The sequence below is a fragment of the Rhea pennata genome, chromosome 3, assembly GCF_028389875.1.
Source record: "Rhea pennata isolate bPtePen1 chromosome 3, bPtePen1.pri, whole genome shotgun sequence".
NCBI classification, from domain to species: domain Eukaryota; kingdom Metazoa; phylum Chordata; class Aves; order Rheiformes; family Rheidae; genus Rhea; species Rhea pennata.
In genome coordinates, this window is record NC_084665.1 from 121,701,797 (window position 1) to 121,723,559 (window position 21,763).

At 42.1% G+C, this 21,763-nt stretch overlaps 1 protein-coding gene across 3 annotated transcripts; it reads left to right on the plus strand.

The window, feature by feature from the left end:
- Positions 1-1,060: 1,060 nt before the first annotated feature.
- UBXN2A (UBX domain protein 2A) lies at positions 1,061-19,894 on the plus strand. 3 transcript variants are annotated; one of them, XM_062573194.1, is made up of 7 exons: positions 1,061-1,118; positions 3,982-4,035; positions 5,750-5,885; positions 7,627-7,736; positions 9,317-9,457; positions 15,085-15,249; positions 18,060-19,894. In XM_062573194.1, the coding sequence occupies exons 2-7, from the start codon at positions 3,995-3,997 to the stop codon at positions 18,247-18,249; spliced, it is 783 nt and encodes a 260-aa protein (XP_062429178.1). In that variant the 5' UTR covers positions 1,061-1,118; positions 3,982-3,994; the 3' UTR covers positions 18,250-19,894. The 3 variants fall into 3 exon arrangements, with proteins under 3 accessions (XP_062429178.1, XP_062429176.1, XP_062429175.1); XM_062573192.1 differs by lacking the exon at positions 1,061-1,118 and adding an exon at positions 1,228-1,409; XM_062573191.1 differs by lacking the exon at positions 1,061-1,118 and adding an exon at positions 1,228-1,381.
- Positions 19,895-21,763: the final 1,869 nt, after the last annotated feature.

Consider the following 21,763-nt stretch of genomic DNA (forward strand, 5'->3'; position numbering starts at 1 on the left):
GCACAAAGAGGAACAAATTATAGCAGCCAAATTAAGGGCCAGATTTCACTTCGTTTACTCACCCCCACTGGCTCTGGTATTCAAGATCTTACTTCAGTCACATTTTTGAAGAATATGATTTTAGCTGTTATGATGGATTGTAGAAACATGTCCCAAATGAAGGAAATACTCAGTGAAAGATCATCTTTGCTTTTAGAATTCTCTCTGATCGCACTTGTTAATCCACAGCGGATCTCCTATTAATTAATGTGAATTAGCTAGTTGTGGATGTTCAATTGAGGTTAACTCTAAATGTTTTACAGCACATCACTAATTATCGAGAAACCTTATTAAAAAGCGTGCAGGTGTGAGCTGGGAATGGCAGGCAATCGCCGCGTGTGTTCATGCTCAGCTCTGCGCGCGTTGCCAGGCTCCGCTGCCCGCCCGCCATCGCGTTTGGTGTGGATAGCTCCTAGCCCGGCCATCCCGCGCAGCCAGCTGCGAAGCCTCGCAGCCCGCCTCAGAGAAAGCGGGAGACTCTTCCACAGCCTCGCTGCCTCTCCCAAGATCGCATCGCACGTCCTCCTTCCCGCGTGCCCCGGGCAGCGCGGCCGTCCAGCCGCTGCGCTCGGTGCAGGGCTCTGGCGCAGCCGCCTCTGAAGGGCCTCGAGGCTCGTCCGTAATTAGCCCCCGCAACGCACCGAGGCCTCCCTCGCCTCCAGGCCGCGCCGGCACACAAAGGGCCGAGGCCGCCGCGGGGCGGCCGGGCCGAGGGTGGCCCGGCCGGGCCGAGGGTGGCCCGGTCGGGCCGCGGTCGGCCCGGGGCGCCGCTCCCCGCCATGACGGGCCTCGGTGGGAAGCAGCTCGGCGGCCGCACAGACGCGCCTACGAGCTGCCTCTTTTGTTCCGGCGCCGGGGCGAGGACAGCTCCGCGTGCTGCGAAAGCGCCTCGCCTCGGCCGCGCTAAACCCACCCCGGGGAGCCCACGGGGCGGCGCGAACCGCCGCCGCCCGCCGCCCCCGCGACATGGCGGCCGCCCCTCGGCGGGCGGGGAAGGGAGTGTCGCGCATGCGCAGTGGGACGCGGGACGTTGGCGGCGGGCTGCGGGCTGCGGGCTGCGCGCTGCGGCGGCGCCGCCGGTGAGTTGCTGCGCGGGGCGCCGCGGCCGGGACCTGCGGCCGGCCCCGCGGGGTCGGGGCGGCGGGACGCCGAGTCCTCGCGGCGCGGCGCGGCGCGGGCGGAGGCCGCGGCTGCCCCTCGCTTCCGGACAGAGCTCCGCGGGGCCGCCCGGGTGCGCGGGCGCCAGGCCGGGCCGCTCCGCGGGGAAGTCCTCCCTGGAAAGCGGGAATATTGCACCAAATACACGGTCCTCCGCGCTGGCTGCCGTGGGAGCGTGGATGCTGTGAGTTTTACCGGAGCGTGTCAGTCAGGTCAGGCTGTTAATGAACTTCTGTTTTTTCTTTTTTTTAATGATTATTTTTTCCCCTTCCATGTGCCTTTGCCGCATGCTTCTGCGTCGTTCTCGGTCGCATTTGTGGCTCCGCGGCGCCGTGGGCGCTCTCGGCTCTAAGCGACTTCGGCCTCGGGAGGTGTCGCGTCTGCCGGAGTTGGCAGGGAGGCTCTCGCCTGCGGGGGGGGGGGGGGGGGGGGGGTGTGTGCTAACCCCGCCGGGGGTTAACGAGGAGCACAGCAGGCTGGCTGACTTCTGCCCCTTTTTTTGTGTAATTCCCCCCCCCCCCCCCCCCCGCCGGGTTGTAGTTCCCGGGTGTGTGCTGTCTGCTGATGACACACAAAAATATCAACCGAAACTAATGCGCCAGCCGCGGCGCCCGGAGAAGGGCCTGTGCCGAGCGGCGCGCCATGCCCGGGGTGATGCTCTTCGTCACAGGCGAGGAAGGAAAAAAGACAAAAAAAAAAAAAAAAAAAAAAAAAAAAACACCCTGCCCGAACTCCTCTGACGCTTGGTTTGGTGTGTAGGGGTGTCTGTGAGAAGTTGGCAGGAGAATTAGTTTGCGCTGAAGCGCGGCGTTCGTCCAGCGTCTCCGTCCCTCCAAATCACGGCCTCCCCGTGTGGGGGTTTGGAGCGGTTTCTTGGTCACAGTGAACATCAATATGCTGTGTAATTTGGCTTCTTTACCTTGACGTACGAATGCAAACAGTATTTTAAACGTAATTGCTGTTGTGCTTTAGAAGGGGAAGCGGCTTTCACAGCTGACCAGTTTTGAATAGCCCTCCTGCACGTCCGAGGCCGGCCTAATGCAGCAAACGAATTAATTTGAAGACTTGCTTCATTGTGTCTCTGCCTCTTTTAACAGCTCTGATGACAAGTCACAAATCAACAAAAGCAGGTGGCTGGAGATAGCTCTCCTGCCTTTTGGAAGTTTAAATAGTGAAAGGTTAGAAGAAACGCACATTAATATAAAATGCTTTGTGCTGCAGTGTTAAAACTTAATTGAGAGAAGTTTAAAAATGTATTTGAAGCACTTCTAAATTCATTGTACATACCTGATACTGAATATCAGTGTTTTCAAAGTGCAGAGTCCCGAGCGCAGAGATCAGATGTTGTTATAAGATCATCATGTACCAATACTGGGTTGCCCCAGTGTAATGTTTAGCAGAACACTTGTAAAAGTAGGAGGGAAAAAAAAAAGTTGTACTACATCTGTGTGATATGTCAAAGATACACTAAACAGTATTCTGACCTAATGCATAACAGAACCACTTAAATTGAAGGCTACCTAAACTTTAAAACCTCTGATGGTCATATGGAATGAATGAATCTTTTTGGTTGTTGCAGGGGATTTCTGAAGGCTTATCTACATTTCTAAGTAAAGTGTCTCACAAGGATTTAACTTTTAAACGTGAAAGGATATCAGAACCAGCCTTTTGAGGAATATAGATTAATACTGAGTAACTGAACATCTGTATCTTTTTTTCTTAACATTTAAAAGTGTTACAGTGAATTTTGTTTAACTTACCCATCATCGGTTAAGTCAGATAGCAAGATCATGTATTTATTTTAGTCTTCCTATGCCTACTTCTTTTTTAGGAGTATGATGTGTCACTGGTTAGTGACGACTTACTAATACTATTGCATAATATCACTTAGTCTCAAACCTGCCAGGAGCAGAGCATCTTCTGTGTAACCTGTGCTAAGCAATCCTCAGAAATAACTCTTTAAACACAACTGCAACTTTAAATATCTTCTCTCTTGCGGCCTTCTCAAATTTTATAGTGATGTTTGTTTTGTGGCTCTCTTGCCTTTTGTGACTTCCCATAGCTTTTTTTTCAGAGAGCTCAGAAGTAACGAGATCAATATGGCATTCTTTGTTTCTTTTGATTCAGCAAACTAATTTTGTAGTATATTTAGTACTTGCAAATCCAGGATTTTCTAGCTAAGTAGTAGACCAGAATGGTAATGCACAATATGTAGTTTCTGGGAGATTGAAGCAATATGTTGAGGTATGGTAGGGAGAAGGAAAATGAACCCGACAAGTCTTGCAGCTTTGGATAACGTGCCCTATTAAGCTGAAGGTCATTAGAATTCCTGCCTGCAGTGGCAATGCAGTTTTTCTGCAGTTGTCTGATAGATAGTGTTGCCAAAAGTCGGAAGAGTTTAAATCATACGCCTCAAAAAAAGGAATGTGATCTTTTTTTCCCCTCACTTAGCATAAGCATGGGCATGTATTTTATATTATCAGTTTATTGTGGTATTTATTTTATACATTTAGGAAAATGTAATCTGCCTTTTGAATGTCTGAAACTGGTGCTTGGTTCATCTGTCATCAAATCAGAAACTGCAGGAAAGCAAAGAACCATGGAGTCTATGGGTGAACGGTGTCAGATTTCTAGTTGAAAGTACTATCCACACAGGAAAAAGTGTAAACAGTGTTTCAGCTTCAAAAATATGCCAAGTGTGCTAGGCATTTTGTTTGGGTGGTTTGTTTTGTATTTTGTGTTGTTTTTTTTTTTTTTTTTTAACCGTCTTCTTTCCATAAGTAGGAAAAGCACCAGAATGAAAGAAGTGGACAATATAAAAACTGTGAAGGATGAATGGTAAGTGCTACTCTCCTGCCCTCCCTGACCACCTTTTTCTCTTTCTTTCCTATTGCTGTTTGTGTGTCTTGTCATGACTTTTTAAACTTGTATATCTTTGAAACAGGTAAACTTTCAGCACTGTGAAGAATTTAACTGTTTTAGGGATCCTATTGGAGATGAGATTTGAATGAAATATCCAAAATTACAAGTTGAAATAGAACTAGTGAAGTGTTAATGAAAGAACTGATTTCAAGCTAGCATGTCGTCTGTTCACTGGTTCCTCACTGCTTAAATAATATAGTTACAATAGCAAATAGATTTGCTAAAGCAAACATTGCTGTTATCCTCTAAAACTGAGTTATTCTATGATCAAACAGGGAAGGACATCTGTAATTAAAGAAAAAAGGATTCTTTGTTTGCTTTAGGCACCTGCTCCACATAAGCTGAAGTTTTGAAGAGGCAGATTGTTGTGCTTAAAGATTTTTTGCATACCTCAAATGTTTTGTAGATGCGAGAAGCTACAGAAACATTTTTACTTAAAATAGAAAGGCAGGCTTATAAATTGCTAGCCCACTGTGGGCCTCCACAGGAGCTGACAGGTTTTCAGTTATGTTTTTGGGGTGTAGTATAGTTAATGCTTAGGTTAATGCTTCAAGTTTCTTTTGTTCTATTAGAAAATTAAAATGAGTACAGCATACTGTGGAAACTTATTTCATGATGTCATTGGGATTTTATTTTGTTTGAATATGTTGATCTGTACAGTTTCTTACTGTTACATAGAGGGAGTGCTAACAATAATTCCTTTTTATGCAAACAGGTCTAATTACCATTCAAGCAGGCATTGTTCTTCTCAAATTTAATGCAGAGTTTTATGTAAAACTGTTTTTCTTCAAGAGCTAGAATTTTTTGAGTTGTTTAAAACAATTTTCTGAATTCATTACAGAAATAACTCCTGCAATATTTATCAAAAGCTGCATAATCCTCTTACTATGCAAAGAACATAAACTGAAAGACAGTTGTTCATTCAAGTTACATATTTCTGTTTTGGTTGGTGAAAAGGTAACAAGTTGCAGTCACATACCCAATGTTCCATAAAATACATGGATGATGCATCTTTTTTAATACTCTGCCAGTCTCCAAGATATTGAAATCTTCTATTGTGTTTCTTCAATATGCTCAAGTGGTGTTGAGCCACTCTTTCTCAGGTCTCTCCAATATACTTTCAAAGACAGTAGGGGTGGTTCCTTGATGGTGTTGGGAATGGGAGGGCTTGGATGGGGGAGAGGTAAATGCTGGGGCAATATTCTTGTGTGGGGGTTTTAAAAATTGTGGTAAAGGAAGTCAGCCAATGTGTCATGAAAATGCTTTAAGGAAAGGTTTTCAGTAGTGTTTAATTAAATCTTTCATGTTTTGAATTCGAAATAAAAGTTGTCCAACTTTCATTCCTTGCTCTGCCAGATGTAGAAGCTTCTGCGTGACCTTTTCTGTTGTCATTCTTTATATTGTACTTCTAAAGCACAAATAATATACATCTGTTAGAGGTTCATAAGCCTTTATATGAAAAGGCACAGTGCAAAGCTGTACTGGTGTTTGGTAACAACCAGGTAAGTTGGGTGCAGGGGAACAAGCCCTTTGTACCTGTTGGTATCGAATTTCTAGGTTAACTGCTGCTGTTTTCTAATGTATTTTCTGAGACATCAAACTCATTTTTACTTAGGTATTTGTTTTGCAGGATGTGTAAATCTGGAACTGATGATCAGATTCTGAATGGTACAGAACAAAACTGTGACTATTTTGTAGATAACCTTTTTGAAGAAGCTCAGAAGGTTGGTGCTATATGTATGCCTCCAGCTACAGTTGAGAATCAGGTAGGAAATGAAGAAGAAACTTGCATTTAACATGATAGCACTGCTGGCAGTACTGTGGAAAACAAATTAATAATTCCATCAGTCTTATCCAGTCCACTCAGAAGTCAAACAGCAGTATGAAAAGTCTGTATACTGTATAATCTATATTATTTATATTGGTTTTGGCTCCTGCACTTCTGCTTTATTGGTAAAGAGAATGGCTTGATCATGGGGTGCAAGAATATTTGAAGTAACCACAAAAGAAATTGTCACATGGAATTCTCTGTTTAAAGTTGTTTAAACAGGTGCAACCTTTTAGGACATAGCCCATATTTTTCCCTTCATTTGTATAGTTGTGATAATGGGATGTTTATCATGGCTCTGTATCTCAGTAAATCTATCATTTTCTGTTCCTATTTCTCTATGGCTCTCCAGAGGCTGCGAAGGGCCTGGAGAAAAGGCTATGTAGAACAAAAATGTCAAGGAGAAATTTGGAGTAGATACTGAAAACTGTGTTCATAGATCCCTGACTGAGCAGGGGAGAAAAGAAGAGTGGGCAGAAACATCTTAAATCACTATTCTAAAACAGTGTTCCATGGCAGTGCTTGAGTCAATGCCAAAATGGGAGGCTGACATGGAATAATTAGTGCCTGGTAAACTCCCGTACTGGTTTGCTATAGAGGCACCTCACAAGGAGAACTCCCTTCCATCTGAACTGGTGCCTTGAGACACAACACTTCTTTAAAGGAGTTCAGTCTTGCTGAGTGTTATATGCTTTTTTTGACAGATTACCCAACCAAGAGAGAAGGATTCTGTTCAGCAGTTTGTACATGCTACGTATTTATGTAGCATTCATCTTCTAACAAGTCAAACTGTGCAAAAATGAGCAAAAAAAAAAACCCACTTGTCACATACTACCAAGCCTAATTCGAACTGATTTCTGGCTGAGGTGAATTCTGCGTTTGTATGTGCTTCATATGCCATACATGTGGCCATGTATCTTTCAAGACAATTTAACCTCAAGAGTCAGACCTGGATGACCATCTGCTTTCTTCAAATGACAATGTAGAAATTGGGAAAATCTGACCCCTCTTGTTGAATTTGGAGAGATTTCAGTGAACAGTGTGAAAGCTGCTTTTTAAAGTAGCAAATGTTCTTTGGGAAAGATAATGAATTACTGAGAATTTATTTTTTCATCCTCCTAACAACTGAAATTTTTTAATATATCCAAGATTTCCAGGGTAACATAAAAGTATGACCATCTAAAATTTCTGATAACTGTTCCTGCTTTTTCTGCGTATAAGGCTTCTACGTGAATGCTGTCAATGGACTGTCTTCAGAATGTCCTCCTGAATGGTCAGAGCAGGCTCTACTCTAATAAACCCAGCTAGACTATGCTGATAGTTGGTGTTTCAACACCAGATGTATGGGCTCTCAAATCAGAACTCTTGAAACATTGTAGCAGGTTGGGATCTTCTGCCTTTTCTTTTCCTGTTGGGAGGAAAAAGTGTTCCTGGCCTTGGAAAGCATAGGGATGAAGGAAGATTTATTTCTAACTCTGACTGACAGAAGATACTTGGGAATGTCACTTAGCCCTTGCAATTGTCCCAGTACCAACAAGCAGAGCAAAACAGGTTATAAGTGAGTGTTCTGTCAGTATTTTCAGCCCATGCCGTGGATGGATTTGAAAATAGAGGGGACTGTTGGTATAACAAGCTGTTCTTACATCAGTGATATAATGAGAATTGTTCTTATTTTACAGGTTGATATAATTATTAAACTTTGGAAAAACGGATTTACAGTAAATGACGGTGAACTCAGGAGCTACACTGAAGTTGCAAACCAGCAGTTCTTGGACTCTGTTAAAAAAGGGTACATGAGCTTTGTGTATTGAGTCAGTCTATCTTAATAGGCTTTGGATAGCACTTTGCTCATACTTTAAAGATAGGTGAATTCTGACAGCTACTTGGCATTGCACTATGGTAGCACTGCAGGAGTGTAGGCCATTGCCTCTCTAAATTCCTGCAGTGCTAATGGCTGTTTTAGTATCAACAGGTTTAGTAGCTTTCCATTGCAGCAGTGGTACACTTGCTGATGAAACAGATAAAAGCAAGTGTTGGTAGGAGGCACAGCAGGTGCAGTATGAAATACAGAATAAATCAGAGTGCCTAATAATAGCTACCGCTCAAATGATACTTTGACTAACGAACTCGATCCGCAAGTGGTTGAGCGTTTCTGTTCTTAGGGCCTTTGTGTGTTTTCTTGATATCGATGAAAAGCCTCCATTAAATGGGCACAGATGCTGCATGTTACAGAAGTTCTGATCAGCCTTCAGTTTCTTTTTCTAGTACAAACTTGCAATTTCCATCACTTATGTGTATATTGCAATCTTTCCTTAATCCTGCTGCTGACAATTAGCATGCTACTGTAATCTCTAGTATTTGGTGCAGTGTTACTTTAAAATAGCAGGTTGAATGTGGAAACTAGTATGTTTTTGAGCTTTTAATTTGTGGTGTTATCTTGCCCCATACAAGTGGACTTTTACAGAGAATATAATTTGGTAATTCCTTTACATTTATGTGAAGCAATTAAGCCCTGTATTTTTAGTCTTTTTCAATACTTTACTAGCCCTTCAAATATGCTATTTTTGCTCTATATTTTCCTCTATGGGTGTCACATATGTTGGTTGTGCTAGCAATTAACTGCTTTGTTTAAAGTCCTCTACTTTCTTTGTTTGCATGAATCAAAGACAAGTTTGCCACCTTCCTTCCACTGTTTGCTTGTGGAGATGCTAAGTAATTACAGGATGGTTCCTGAATAACTGTTGATGGTGGAGAAGCAGCCAGTACATTCCATGTACCAGCTAAGTACCATCACCCAAAAATATGGTAACTACATCAGAGCTCCTAAGTGAAGACACTGCTGTGTTCTGCTTAATACAAGTAACATGTCACCAAGGTGATACTATTTCCTTGAATAGTGTAGCTATTAGTGATGATCTAATTTTTGGAAACCTGAAATTCATGTTCATTTGTAATTAAACACACATGTTTCTAAACCAGCCTTTCTCTGTAAAAGTCAAGTGTGTTTTATTTTACTATGGCAATTAAAAATGAACCTACTGCAGCTATGTATGGTAATACTAAACTTTTTGCACACTGTGTGTGTGGGGTTTCTTGGTGTGATAACTGCTGAGTAAATTCAAACATCATTCAGCAATTGTTATGCTCTCTCTGTTTTTTATTATTCTCTTTCTAGTTACTGTGCAGTTCAGGAGTGTAAAGTTGTTTGTATGATATGCACTTACTTAGTATAGCTCTTAGTATACTTAAGAGTTTTTAAAAACACATAATCATTATGAAGATAAGCATAAATCAGATATTAATCATTTATCTATTTTGTGTACTGAAAACTATATCATAATTCTTTGTTATATACATTTTTTCCTTAAGGGAACTGCCTTTTGAGCTACAAAAAATATTTGATAAGGAGGAGGTAGATGTGAAAGTGGAAGATAAGAAAGATGAGGTGTATTTATCATCAAAAAAGCCAATGTTTCATCCCTTTTCTGGACATGGTTACAGATTAGGAAGGTGAGTAGTTTGATATGATCAGTGATTGAGGACTTGAAGCAAACTGTATCTACAGTAAAGGATCATACGATAATTCAGATTGGAAGGGACCTCAGGGGATCTCCAGCCAACCTCCTGCTCAAAGTAAGGTTGGCTGTGGATGGGGTCAGCTGAGGTTGTTCAGGGTTTTATCCAGTTAGGTCTTGAAAACCTCTGAGGACAGTGACTGCACAATCTCTCTGGGCAACCTGCTCCAGTGAAGGACTGTCCTCACGGAGGAAGAAAATTTTCTTTATATCCAGTCTGAAGTTCCCTTGTTTCACTTTGTCTGTTGTCTCTTGTGGCTCTGTCCTCATGATGACCTCCTTGTGGATACAGATGGGCTGCTGTTAGGTGGCCCAAAGCAGTCTTACCCCCCAAGCTGAGCAAGCCCATCTTGCCCAGTTTCTCTTCACAGGGCGAGTGCTCCAGCCCTAACTATCTTAGTGACCCTCTGCTGAACCCACTCCAGTTTATCTGTCTGTATTTATTTGGGACAAAATTGCAATGCCTTATCTAGATGTGGTGAAATTGGGGCTGAATAGAGGAGGCTGTTGGTTCTCAAAATCCTCTGCCTGTGCTTCTGGCCAGCTACTAAGGTCAATGCTAAAACTGAACTTTATTTATTAACAGACAGCACTGTGTTTTGGAAGACTTGTAGAGGAGTAAGCCAAGAGTTTGCATGTCAATCCCTGTGATGTTGCTTACTCCGGCCAAGTAATCTTCATGTATCTCTGTCATGCAAGATTTGCATGCTTTTAAAACCAGACTTCAGTTTAGGGAGCAGACCGTGCTCAGTTAGTGACAGTTGGTCCAGGAAACCTTCAGATATGGGACTGCCTTGTGGCCCTCCAGACTGGGCCTAGTCGACACTGGTGAAACCGCAAGTGAATAGTTTGTTTTGAGTAAGGGCTTGCTGCTAAGACCCAGTGCTATTGGGAAAGAAAGCATGACTGGGATAGGAAAAGACAAGGAGGGGAAAGATAATAATGTGCAGAACAAGAGGCTCATATGGCAAAGGGTGAGTGGTTTCAGGCTGCTTTAGAAAAAAGCAGTATCTGTTTCATCAGAAAGTAGTGTTGCACAGTCCATTCACAGAGTCACACAGAATCACAGTGTGGTTGAGGTTCGAAGGGGCCTCTAGAGATCTAGGCCAACCCCCCTGCTCAAGCAGGGTCACGTAGAGCATGGTAGACAGGATCACATCCAGGCAGTTTTTGAGTATCTCCAGAGAAGGAGACTCCACAACCTCTCTGGGCAACCTGTGCCAGTGCTCTGTCACCCTCAAAGGAAAGAACTTCTTCCTCATGTTCAGGAATGTTTCAGTTTGTGCCCCTGGCCTCTTGTGCTGTTGCTGGGCACTACTGAAAAGAGTCCAGCCCCGTCCTCTTGACACCACCCTTAAGGTATTTGTAGACATTGATAAGATTCCCCCCTCAGTCTTCTCTTCCCCAGGCTGAAGAGGCCCAGCTCTTGCAGCTGTTCCTCCTAGCGGAGATGCTCCAGCCCTCTGATCATCTTCGTAGCCCTATGCTGGACTCTCTGCAGTAACTCCACGTCTCTCTTGTCCTGGGGAGCCCAGAACTGGACATAGTACTCCAGATGAGGCCTCCCCAGGGCTGAGTAGAGGGGCAGGATCATCTCCCTCCACCTGCTGGCAACCCTCTTCCTAATGCACCCCGGGAGACCGTTGACCTTCTTGGCCACAAGAGCACACCTGCTGGCTCATGGTCAATCTGTCATCCACCAGCACTCCCAGGTCCTTCTCTGCAGAGCTGCTCTCCAGAAGGTCAGACCTCAGCTTGTACTGGTGCATGGGGTTATTCCTCCCTAGGTGCAGGACACTGCACTTGCCCTTGTTGAACCTCAGGAGGTTCCTCTCTGCCCAACTCCCCAGCCTCTCCAGGTCTCTCTGAATGGCAGCGCAGCCTTCAGGTGTGTCAGCCACTCCTCCCAGCTTGGTGTCATCTGCCAACTTGCTGAGGAGGCACTCTGTCCCCTCATCCAGGTCATTGATGAAGAAGTTGAACAATATGGGACCCAGTGCTGAGTCCTGGGGAACTCTACTAGCTACAGGGCCCCAACTAGACTCCACATGGCTGATGTCAACCCTCTGAGCTCTCCCATTCAGCCAGTTCTCAATCCACCTCACTGTCCACTCATCTAACCCACACTTCCTGAGCTTCTCTAGGAGGATGTTATGGGAGACAGGGTCAAAAGCCTTGCCGAAGTCAAGGTACACAACGTCCACTACTATATGCCTGGGTAGGTAAGGTCATAGAGAAAAGCTTCCGGTGAGATGAGATGTTGCAAATTTTGCTTTTGATAGCAGCAAAATTCTGGGAAAACAAGGGTCAAAAATTTAGTATTATTTCATCTACAAGTAGATGGGCATATAGCAAAAGCAAAAAGATGTATAAATGTGCTGGGTTTCTGCTGCTGACTTCAGTACTAAGTGGCAGGTTCTTCAGTTGTTTGTCTTGCTCTGTCATGCCTACAGCAAGTAATGATCTTGCTTCCCAGTAGGCAAGATAGATTCTGGAAACACGCTATTCCATGAATTTCAGTTGACTTATTTTGTACACTGAGTTGTCTTACAACTTGCTCAGTGTATTTGTTCATTGTAGACAGGATTAAAAGGTTCTTCTCTTTTTTTCTTCCCCCTCCTCCTATTGCCATTCTATTCTATAATGTTATCGGAACCTTTTTCTTTAAAGACTAGTAAATACTTTTGCTGATGTGGGAGACATGAGCCAAAAGTGCTGTGACTCCATGAACTGTTGCTTGCTTCCTGATGTTAATAAATGTCCATTACATGCAAATGCTACTCTTTCAGCAGAAAAGCTTTGTAGGGAAACAGTAATCCTGACTAGTTATAACAAATTTTCAACTGTAAAACTGTGTTTGCACATTTGCATTTTTGTGCTTCATTTTACGACCGAGACAAAATTCTATTTATCAGATAAACTTCTTTTTTAAATAGTCCTTATAGATTTCCTGCCAGTGTTTCTAGATCGTTGGATTATGGGAGTGGATGAACTTTGTAGTCCTTATATCGGTCAGTCTGTTGACTGGCTCGTTGTAAGTTCTATTTGAGGAAAGGTAGAGGAAGCTATACATTTTTAAGTCTACCTCAGAAGCATGTTAATCAACATATTGACTGAAAGCCCTTGTAGCATAGCGGGCTTGCTCCATAACCTCACTAGGGTAAAACAAGCGTCAAGCTTCTTAACTGTTGGTCTGGTAAGGCACAATACTCCTGGGCTTTTCTTTTCTGCAAATTGACTGGTGATTCCTACATCTCTTCAATCTTTAGTTTATAAGATTATCAAAAGAAGATGCAAAAGGTATAAGTGAGCTCTTTAAAGGGATGGTGCTACTTTGAAGTCAGGATATTAAGAAACTTATGTTCTTGGTTTTTGGCTTTAGTCAGAGCTCCCACCACTAGATAGATTTATCTGTCAGTTCTAAAAGAGCAAAGCTATTAAGTGTAGAAACACCTTAAACTTTGGTGAATATAGTTCTTCTAACTTTTCCTTGCAACTTAGCTTAACTTGTTGGCTTCCGTTTTATTCCGCATATACTTAGTATTAAAAGGAACGTCTCAGGCACCTAGTAAAAATTCCTGAGATATGAACATGAAAGAGGAGATTTTGTCTGAGAATTACACAAAAATTCGTATCTACTTGAAACAGTTGTCTGAACTGTCACTGTGGCTGATTGGGGCTAAAGTGTAATTCAGCCCAGCCTAAAGTAGATACCTGGTGGCTGCGCAGTCGACTGGCTTTCCAGTCTTGACTGTACTAGAGACAACTAGCTCGCATGTGAATGCTTACACTTCAGTGTCTTGTTCTGAAACTGAATCTCGTTGATCAATTGGCCAACTGAAGCTGATCATTTCTAGGCTTAAGAATGACTTGGACATTTTATTTCTTTTGCTCTCAACATTTGACATCGTCTTCCTGGTTCTTCTTTCCAAGTCTGGACAACAAGTAGGGAAAATTGGATATAGAGGTTAAACAAAACAGAAGCAAAGAAGAAATATGGGTGTGAGCTAAGTAGATCAGTAGAGGCAGATGGATAATAAGTTACCTATTGTTGGAGTACTACAATGTTTTACAGATTTGCCTCTTGGAATCTACTGATTTATGCTTCCTGCTCCCCATTTGATTTCTGTATAATACAAAGCAGTGAATTCTGTACCCCTCTTGTGCTTCCAGTCCCCATCTCTTATCACTCACTTGGGAAGGAGATTCCTTGGTTCTCATTCTTTTTGCAGTTTCAGTGGAAGAAATTAGAAGTGCCTCTGTTCTTGGCTGACAGAGACCCTAGAAATTAGGGTGCTTACCTAGACAGTGGATGATTCTGAAATACCTTTTTTTTTTTTTTTTTTAAGTACCTCAACCTGAGAAGGACATAAACCCAAGAGTCCAACTTTCTTAGGTTTAGTCTTTGACAAAGACCAAATCTTTGTCCAAGTCTTTGCTTTTTTTTTTTTTAATGAAAAAGTGGCTGTGTTTTTTCTGCTTTATGATTAAACTAGGAAACCTACAGGAACACAAGGGTATAATGCTGGGGTTTGTTTGTGAAGCAGATGTAATATTTTTAAGAACTGTTATTCAATGGACATTTGTTAATGACTCCTCACTCAGGAAACGGCAATGGATAATTTTCGGTGCAAAGAGAAAACTTTCCCTGAAACCACTGTGAAGCACTCATACAGTCAGTGACCATGACTGAGCTGAGAGAAGAAATGGCAACTCCTTGCATCACTGCTATTGTTTTGCAAGCAAACATCTGGTTATACTTATGTATGCAGTGGATATGCCCTTTAGATCAGGCCTTGTTGATAACTTAAATAGTACTTGCCAAACAAGCTCAGTCCTGAAGTGTTAAGCTTTAGACATCTCTTCAGAATCAAAATTTTCACCAGTAAATATCCCTAGGTTTCCACTCCCTCACCCCCCCCCCCCCAAAAGACCATGCACTTGAACTGAGGTCCCTGTATTCTATCAAGTCTTTTTGTGGATGCTATGGGAGACTCAGCTCTCAGAAGTGTCTTGGAAACCAAAATCCAAGTGCTGTGTACATCAGCCTGCGTTTTCCTATTAAGTCAGATAAATAATAACCCTAAACTGAAATAGGTGATGCTGGGGTCTAAATCAAGGCTAGCAACATTCAGTTAGATTAAATTACGCTAATGAGTTACAGTGAAAATTAATATTGAGTGTGCAAATTTGATAAACACTTGAAAGTTTCACCTGTGTGATTTGAGTACAAAAGATGAATGAAGAATTGTCAAACCCTTTCACTTCTTGTGTGTTTGTATTTAATCCATAGGTATTTTTCCCCCTCACCTTGTAAAAGTATTTTCCATGAACAAACTGAAATTCTTTAGCATGTTGTAGTCTTCAAAAGAAAACATTGACATGTAAAAATTATGGTAAAAAATCCAACATCCATGTTAATATTCCTAGACTTGTTTAAAAAAAAAAGATATCAATACACCCTGACTCAGGGTAGAAACCTCCAGAAACAGAGGTGTGAATGGAGGTTCAAGCTTACAGGTGACCTCAGAAGGCATAACCTTATCTGGCTTTTCTTCTCAGTGCAACTCCAAGGATAATTTCTAAAGTCAGAGATGATCATCAAGAAGCTGACAACAAAAGACCTCTTCCTTTAGTACCCTTAAATGATTTGGAGCCTATCACTAGCATCCAGATCTGGTTAGCTGATGGGAAAAGGATTGTTCAGAAATTCAATGTTTCTCACAGGTAAGATTTATTTTAACACTGTCCTATGTATTTGCATCAGAACTATTTATCCTAGGAGTGTATGCATAATAGGTCTCTAAATTCTGTGAGTAATAATTACCCCCCCCCCCCCATTTCACTTAGAGTTGAACAGCTATTCAATGTTATCTGGAGTATTTCCTCTGATTTTTTTTGAAAAACTTATCAATTTTTAGTTGACAAGAGGGGAGTGTAAGAGGAATATGGAGTGACATTAACTAGTTACTACATAACTGTAGTTAAATATCTGCCCAGGAAATTTTAGGGCTACTTTGGAGCTTACTACAAGTTAAGGTATATATATTACTTATTACTGGAGGAGGCAGTTCAGCAGAATTCTTACACAGCTTTCAGGATGACAGATATCAAATATCTCACAAAATGACTGCATCTAGAGCAAATCACACACACAAAAAAAAGCAAGCTAGTCATCAAGTGCAGACTGTGCCACAGATGTTGAGTTAGCAAATTCACTTGTATCCCTTCCAGCGTGCAAAGAGAGCTGGAGGATGTGACTTAATTTGAGCCTTTGAGCCAAAGGAACCTCCAAGGAGTGACAGAGTCAGTCCATAAAGCCAGAAAGTGTCAGCATAGCATGTGTGCCACAACTTTGAGAAGATGGGATTAACTATTTAAATTGTAGAACTACTGTCTTTAAAGACCGTTCTCAAATTTGTAATCTGCTGCCCAGTACTGCACAGTCACATAATACTGAGATAGCATGTTGCCTGTGCTGCTTTCTGAATCAATTTAAAGTGGTTATAGGTTTAACACAATTTAGGCTGCTGTTAGGATAAACTGGGTATGGCTTTATGTCTGGTCTGAAGGAAAGCTTAGGAATTGCAGGCTAATGATTGTAACTTTTTTCCTTAAATAGTACTACTTTGTTACTGTTATCTCTAGAGGCCTGAGGTATGAAGTAAAACACTGTTGTGATGTACTGTTGAAGGGTCAGTTGCTATTTTGATTATAAATCCATAAGTGGAGGCCTTGCTACCCTCATTATTCCCAGTTTGCTTTTGTCTTTATGGTAAATAATAGTACGAAGAGCTGTTAAGTGCTCTTGGAGAAAATAAAGTCTGACATAAGTTGCCTTGCTGCTGTGATGCTCTTTTTAGAGAAAGCTTACAACGAATGTTCCATGATAACTTATATTCTTGCCACATGGCCATCATGTTTTTGGGATGTGTGTAGCATGTGTCTACAGACTAATAAGAAATAGGAGGAAAATCCTTATAGAATATAGAACCCTAAGCATTATGATTGCAAGTATGGCAGTAATACTTGCAATCATAATAGAATACTCCCCCTTTCCAAGGGAGGAGCAAAAAACAGTCAATTATTTGTAAGCCAAACTATAGCCTGTGGTGTATATATACTGCAGTGCCTGGGCAAAGGGCAAAATGATTATTTTTACTATTTTGCAGGTGGAATTTGTATATTCTGCAGTAATTCATATTTTGGATAGATGTAATACTGAAAGAAAGCATGGAAGCAAAAGTGCAGGTAGCATTGCAATACTGCAGTATGAGGAACTGAGGAGATCACCAGAGTGAAACTACTAGCAGAACCCTTCTGTAGGGACAGTGCATATGCAGCTATGTCCCAAATCCAGTGCTGTCCCTTCTTGAGCACTTGCCAGGTTACTGTGACCTTGGTGCATGGGATATGGAACCTAGAAAGGGACTTGATCATCCTAAAGTGGATATCTTAAGGCTAATCACCTGAATTTCTCTTTGAACTTGATGAGCTGTGACATCTGCAGGTAGACACATCTGTGCATAAGTGCCTAAGAAAAAATTAGATCCTGCTCCAGTTATTTCAGTCAGTACGTTCCTAAGACCAAGTACTGTTTCTTGATTGAGGTCTGTATGCACAGGAATTAGACACTGACTGTATCTGTCCTACTGAGTGTGGCCAAGGCGTATGAACTCAGTCATCTGTGCTGCTAAATTGTTAGAACAGCCTTCAGCCAGGCCACCTAGCATTCTCCCGAGCAATACTCAAACTCAGTTCAGGAGTTAGGCCAGCTCATGGACTATTCCTTGTAGGCAGTAAACCCTGGGAGCTAACTGACTCGCGGTGGGGAGGAAGGATGAATTTAAAAATTTGCCTCTGGCCAGACTCTGGCAGTTGGCCTCAGGGCCAGAAAATGGGCATTGACACTTTTTTGTTTACTGTTATGGATGTTATGGATGTATTCAGTCATCTTCAATCAGATTGGTCAATCCTGACTCTTCCTTGTTACTACAAAATCAATCTTGCTCATTGTCCCAAGGTTCTTCGGAGATTCAGGCTGGCTATTAAGGGGTAATGAATTCACTGCTGCTCCTGCTTCAGTAGGAGGAGACTATATTTAGACTTAATATTTGGAAAAGTTTTGCAAACCTTTTTTCAATTTCTATTATATTGCTACTACATAAACTACACACTAGAGACTTGCTTATTCTAGCTCATGGTTAAAGAGACCTCAGATAAGAGCTCTGCCAGCTGTTAAAATGTGGGGGCTTGTATAACTACCGTGTGAGCCCCAGTTAAACATCTGGGTGCCTGGAGCAAAATGCATTCATCTTTTCCCCTTGGGATCACCCCAAGAACATGTGAACCTCTCGAGTGGTTCAGCACTTCAGGATATCCCTTCTCTATTCCTCCACGTCTATCTCCTCAGAGGTTTATTGGAAGCCTGGGCCGTCAGCTGCTGTGTGAATAAGTGTCTCATTCTGTTCTTGAGGCAGCTCTGTCTGTTGTGTGTATGTTCTACTTAATGACAAATTGTCTTTTTCTCTTCTCAGAATAAGCCATGTCAGAGACTTCATAGCAAAATGTCAAGGATCAGAGGGAAGGGTTCCCTTTACACTGACTACTTCTCTGCCCTTTCAAGAGCTGCGGGATGAGACACTCACACTAGAGGAAGCAAAGCTGCAAAATGCTGTTGTTGTTCAGAGACTTCGGAAAACGACTGAGCCTTTCAGACACTCGTAGTAGAAAAGCACCTGAGAGTGACTGTAAAACTGCTGCTACATCTAAAGGATATCTCAAGAATGTGCAAAACAACGCAGTCAAAAGCTTGAGGACAAATTAGATTTTAACTGGCCAAAAGCTATACAGACAGAACTAGACAAAACCAAAAATGTAACCAGCAATATCTGGATGCACTATGATCCTCACATAGCTGCACTCTTAGCAAAAAGTGTGCTATGCTTTAATCTGCTATAATAGAAGTATTTTCTACTCATTTCTGTGGTCAGAGACTGGCTATAATGTAGCAGAGGTAACTGAATAACAGGGTCCTCCTCTGAATTTCCATAGGTAGAAAGCTTTGCTAGCCTATTCTTTAAGGGGTGTCTAGGTGAAACGGTACTACTGTAAGACTTTACTACTAATAATAGCACCTTGTAAGGAAAACTATTTATTTTTGCACTTTGGACTGAAATGAAACTTAAACTGGCTGTTTTTACTTATTTTTCAGTGTAAGCTGCTTCAGTTTGCATTCTTACAGTATTGTTTAGGCAACAGATGCTGCAGGGAAGCTCACTTTTGAACTCTTAAGTAAATTGAAAATGTTCTTCAATATCCGTATCTTTAAGATTTAACTTGTGCAATGTGAATGTTCCATCAAGTTTTCACATGGTAGGTGCATGTGTGAGAAGACAGAAATGAGATAGTCTGGTGCATGCTGCATATAAAGTGCCTCAAAGTAAGGCACTGTTATTGCTAATGGTTGAAGTGGTTTCTGCCTCTCTCACATTCTGCCACAGGTGTCTTACAGGGTGATGTTAAACTACCTAATTCACTAGAAAGAATAGAGATCTACTGTTAACCTTTTCTCACATAAACTTCAGTTTTTCTGGGGTTTAAAGGAGTAGTGGCTTAGAGGAATACACTTGTTTCTGTATTATATATCCATTTCTATCTTGAACCAACCAGCTGTGGGGGGCATGTGCTTGTGTTTCGGAGATGTTTAAAATCCTTTTTAGAAAGTCAAGGTTTCTCCCTCCATATCACCCCTTCTCTTCATCCAAGTCTTATTTCACCATTCATGGTTTTTGGGGTGTAGGATTTGGAGCCAACCACTCTATATTTTGCTGGAGGAGAAATCAACATAAGGACTAAATATCCTAAGTATTGTACTTGCTATACAGTTGGCAAGAAAAGCTAAGTAGCACATGGGTTTGTGAATGGAACTGGAGTTTCTGGATAGGACTATCTGGGGGCTTCAATGAACGGTAACTATGCTACCTACACAAACGGATAATTGTCAGAGTTGTCATACTTCTCTGTATGTCTAACTGAAGGATGTTTTGGGGGCTTCTTGGTTTAGTTTTAAATAGAAGGTGACTTACTGGAGTGTCTTGAATTCTTTCTAAAAGTCCTGTTGTTTCAAATGAGACATGCACTTATTTCATTCATAGGGTTGTAAAACTGTATTTTGCTTCAGCATCTCTCCTAGTCCATATTAGGGCAATTAATGAGAGTCAACTGCACAAATATCTATTCAGTGTATTCAAAAAGCAAATCTCTGAAAAGTTTGCAGTTCTTAACAGGTATATTTTATAGCAGTGAAAACAGTTGCTGTGTCATTCAGCTCTATGTAGCAAATAACATGACTAAATTTTGCTTGCTCTTACACTGACTCCTCTGTTATGTGAAAAGCCTACTAGATTTCTAGTAGTAGAACCATGGGGGCAGTCAAATACACTAGTAAAACTGAGGAGACAAATCATGTAGAGATGCAGCTCCTCTTAGCTTGCAGAGCTTCCTGAACAGTGAATCTAATTTGTTTTAATGTAAAACTAAGTATGGGAGACTTAAGTATGGGAGAACCTCACTTCTTGATCATATAAGTTTAACACTTTTATCCAGAAGGTGCATGAAACCTCAAAGTAGCAGTATACTACTCCCACATGTGCCAACATAGGAATTCAGTGGAAAAAAATGTCAAATTCATTGAAATTGGGGGTGGCAGGGGACGGAATCTGGTTTTAAGGTAGATAAAGCAATTTTGGTTGTTATCACAGGTCATGTTTTTGGAAAGGAGTAGTTAAGCGTTTAATATTCCAACCTTCATTCATGTCTACCACCAGTATTTAAAAGACTGGACAGCTTGATTCTATTTAGCTACATATTGTGCTTTACTATACTTGACTGTTTACAGCTGCAACTTGTGTAGACTTGTGTGTGTTGCAGGTCTGAAAGTGTCATGTAAGTGGAATGATCTTAACTGTAATACAAAATGAGATCAAAAAGTCAAACTGCCTAATCCCATGTTAGATTAGAAAGTGCAATTTAAAAAAAAGTAACAAGCTGATTAGATAACTTACTTTCTAATTTGGAGAAAAACGTAGATGAGCCCTGTACTCTTTCCAAACGGCTAGCTGTTTTTTTGGTCGACTAGTAAAGGCTGATTACCTGGCTATAGTGTCCAAACAGTCTATCCTGTTGCTCAGTGCTGTAGACAGCTATTGTGCATTGGTCAAACACCATTAAAACCAGCTTAATTAATGCTGAAGTCTGTGAAGCACACATGTTATCAGTTAATCATTGTTTCTTCACAAGCCATAGCTGTTTTTGCATTTAAGTAAATTCTTAACATAATTTACAGCAAAAATAAAATAGCCTATTAAAGAAAAAGGAAGAAAATGTTTTCCCTAATGCAGAAACGTATGCAAATGTAAGAAACTGATTTTAAACATGTTGTATATGTTGCGTGGAAAAAAGGGAGAACCTTAATCTTGATTTTGAATGTTTCCTGTTTTGAAATTAAACGTGCTCAATTTGTTTAGCTTAGCATTTTAGAAGAAATTATGTTTTTAGACTGACTCACCTTCACCTCTGCTTCTAAATCCACTTATCATGGCCTTTAGGACCCCTTATAGCCTAAAAGTTTCAGTAGGTTTTTAAATAAGACCTGTTAAAGCCACAGTTTCAGCTTTGCATTGGAGGTCTGTTAAATAATAATAAATAAACAACCAGAAGCAAGCAAAAAAAAAAGCAGCCGTGATGTCATGCTAGAATTAGAATTTTTTCAGGCCGTGTCAGATCTGGTGAACTTGTTAAAATGCTTCTTGTCAAGTAAGGCCAGGCCGCGGAGGGTTTGGGTATGAGTATTGTAACGGCTTATTGGCAGTGGCCGCCAATAACACTGGCATCGCCGGGCTGATAAACGCCTATAAATCAATAATACCAATAAAACCGCAGAGCTTCTCTGCTCGAGAGGCCGCGGCGCCCCGCCGCCCCCTCAGGGCGAGGCGGGAAGGGCGGCGGCGGCGGCGGCGCCCGGCGCTGTGGCAGGCGGCGCGGCCGTTGCCTGCGGCGTCGACGCTCTGCCTCAAGCACCAGAAAACCCGTTTTTTACCTCAGGAGCGAGGGCGGCGGGGCTGCTCCCCGCAGGGGGGGCCGGCATGGCGGGCGGGGAGGGGGGAGTCATCCCTGCCGCCGCCGCGGTGCCCGCTCCCGAGCCTGGCGGCAGCGATAGCGCCGTCGCCCCTCAGGGGCG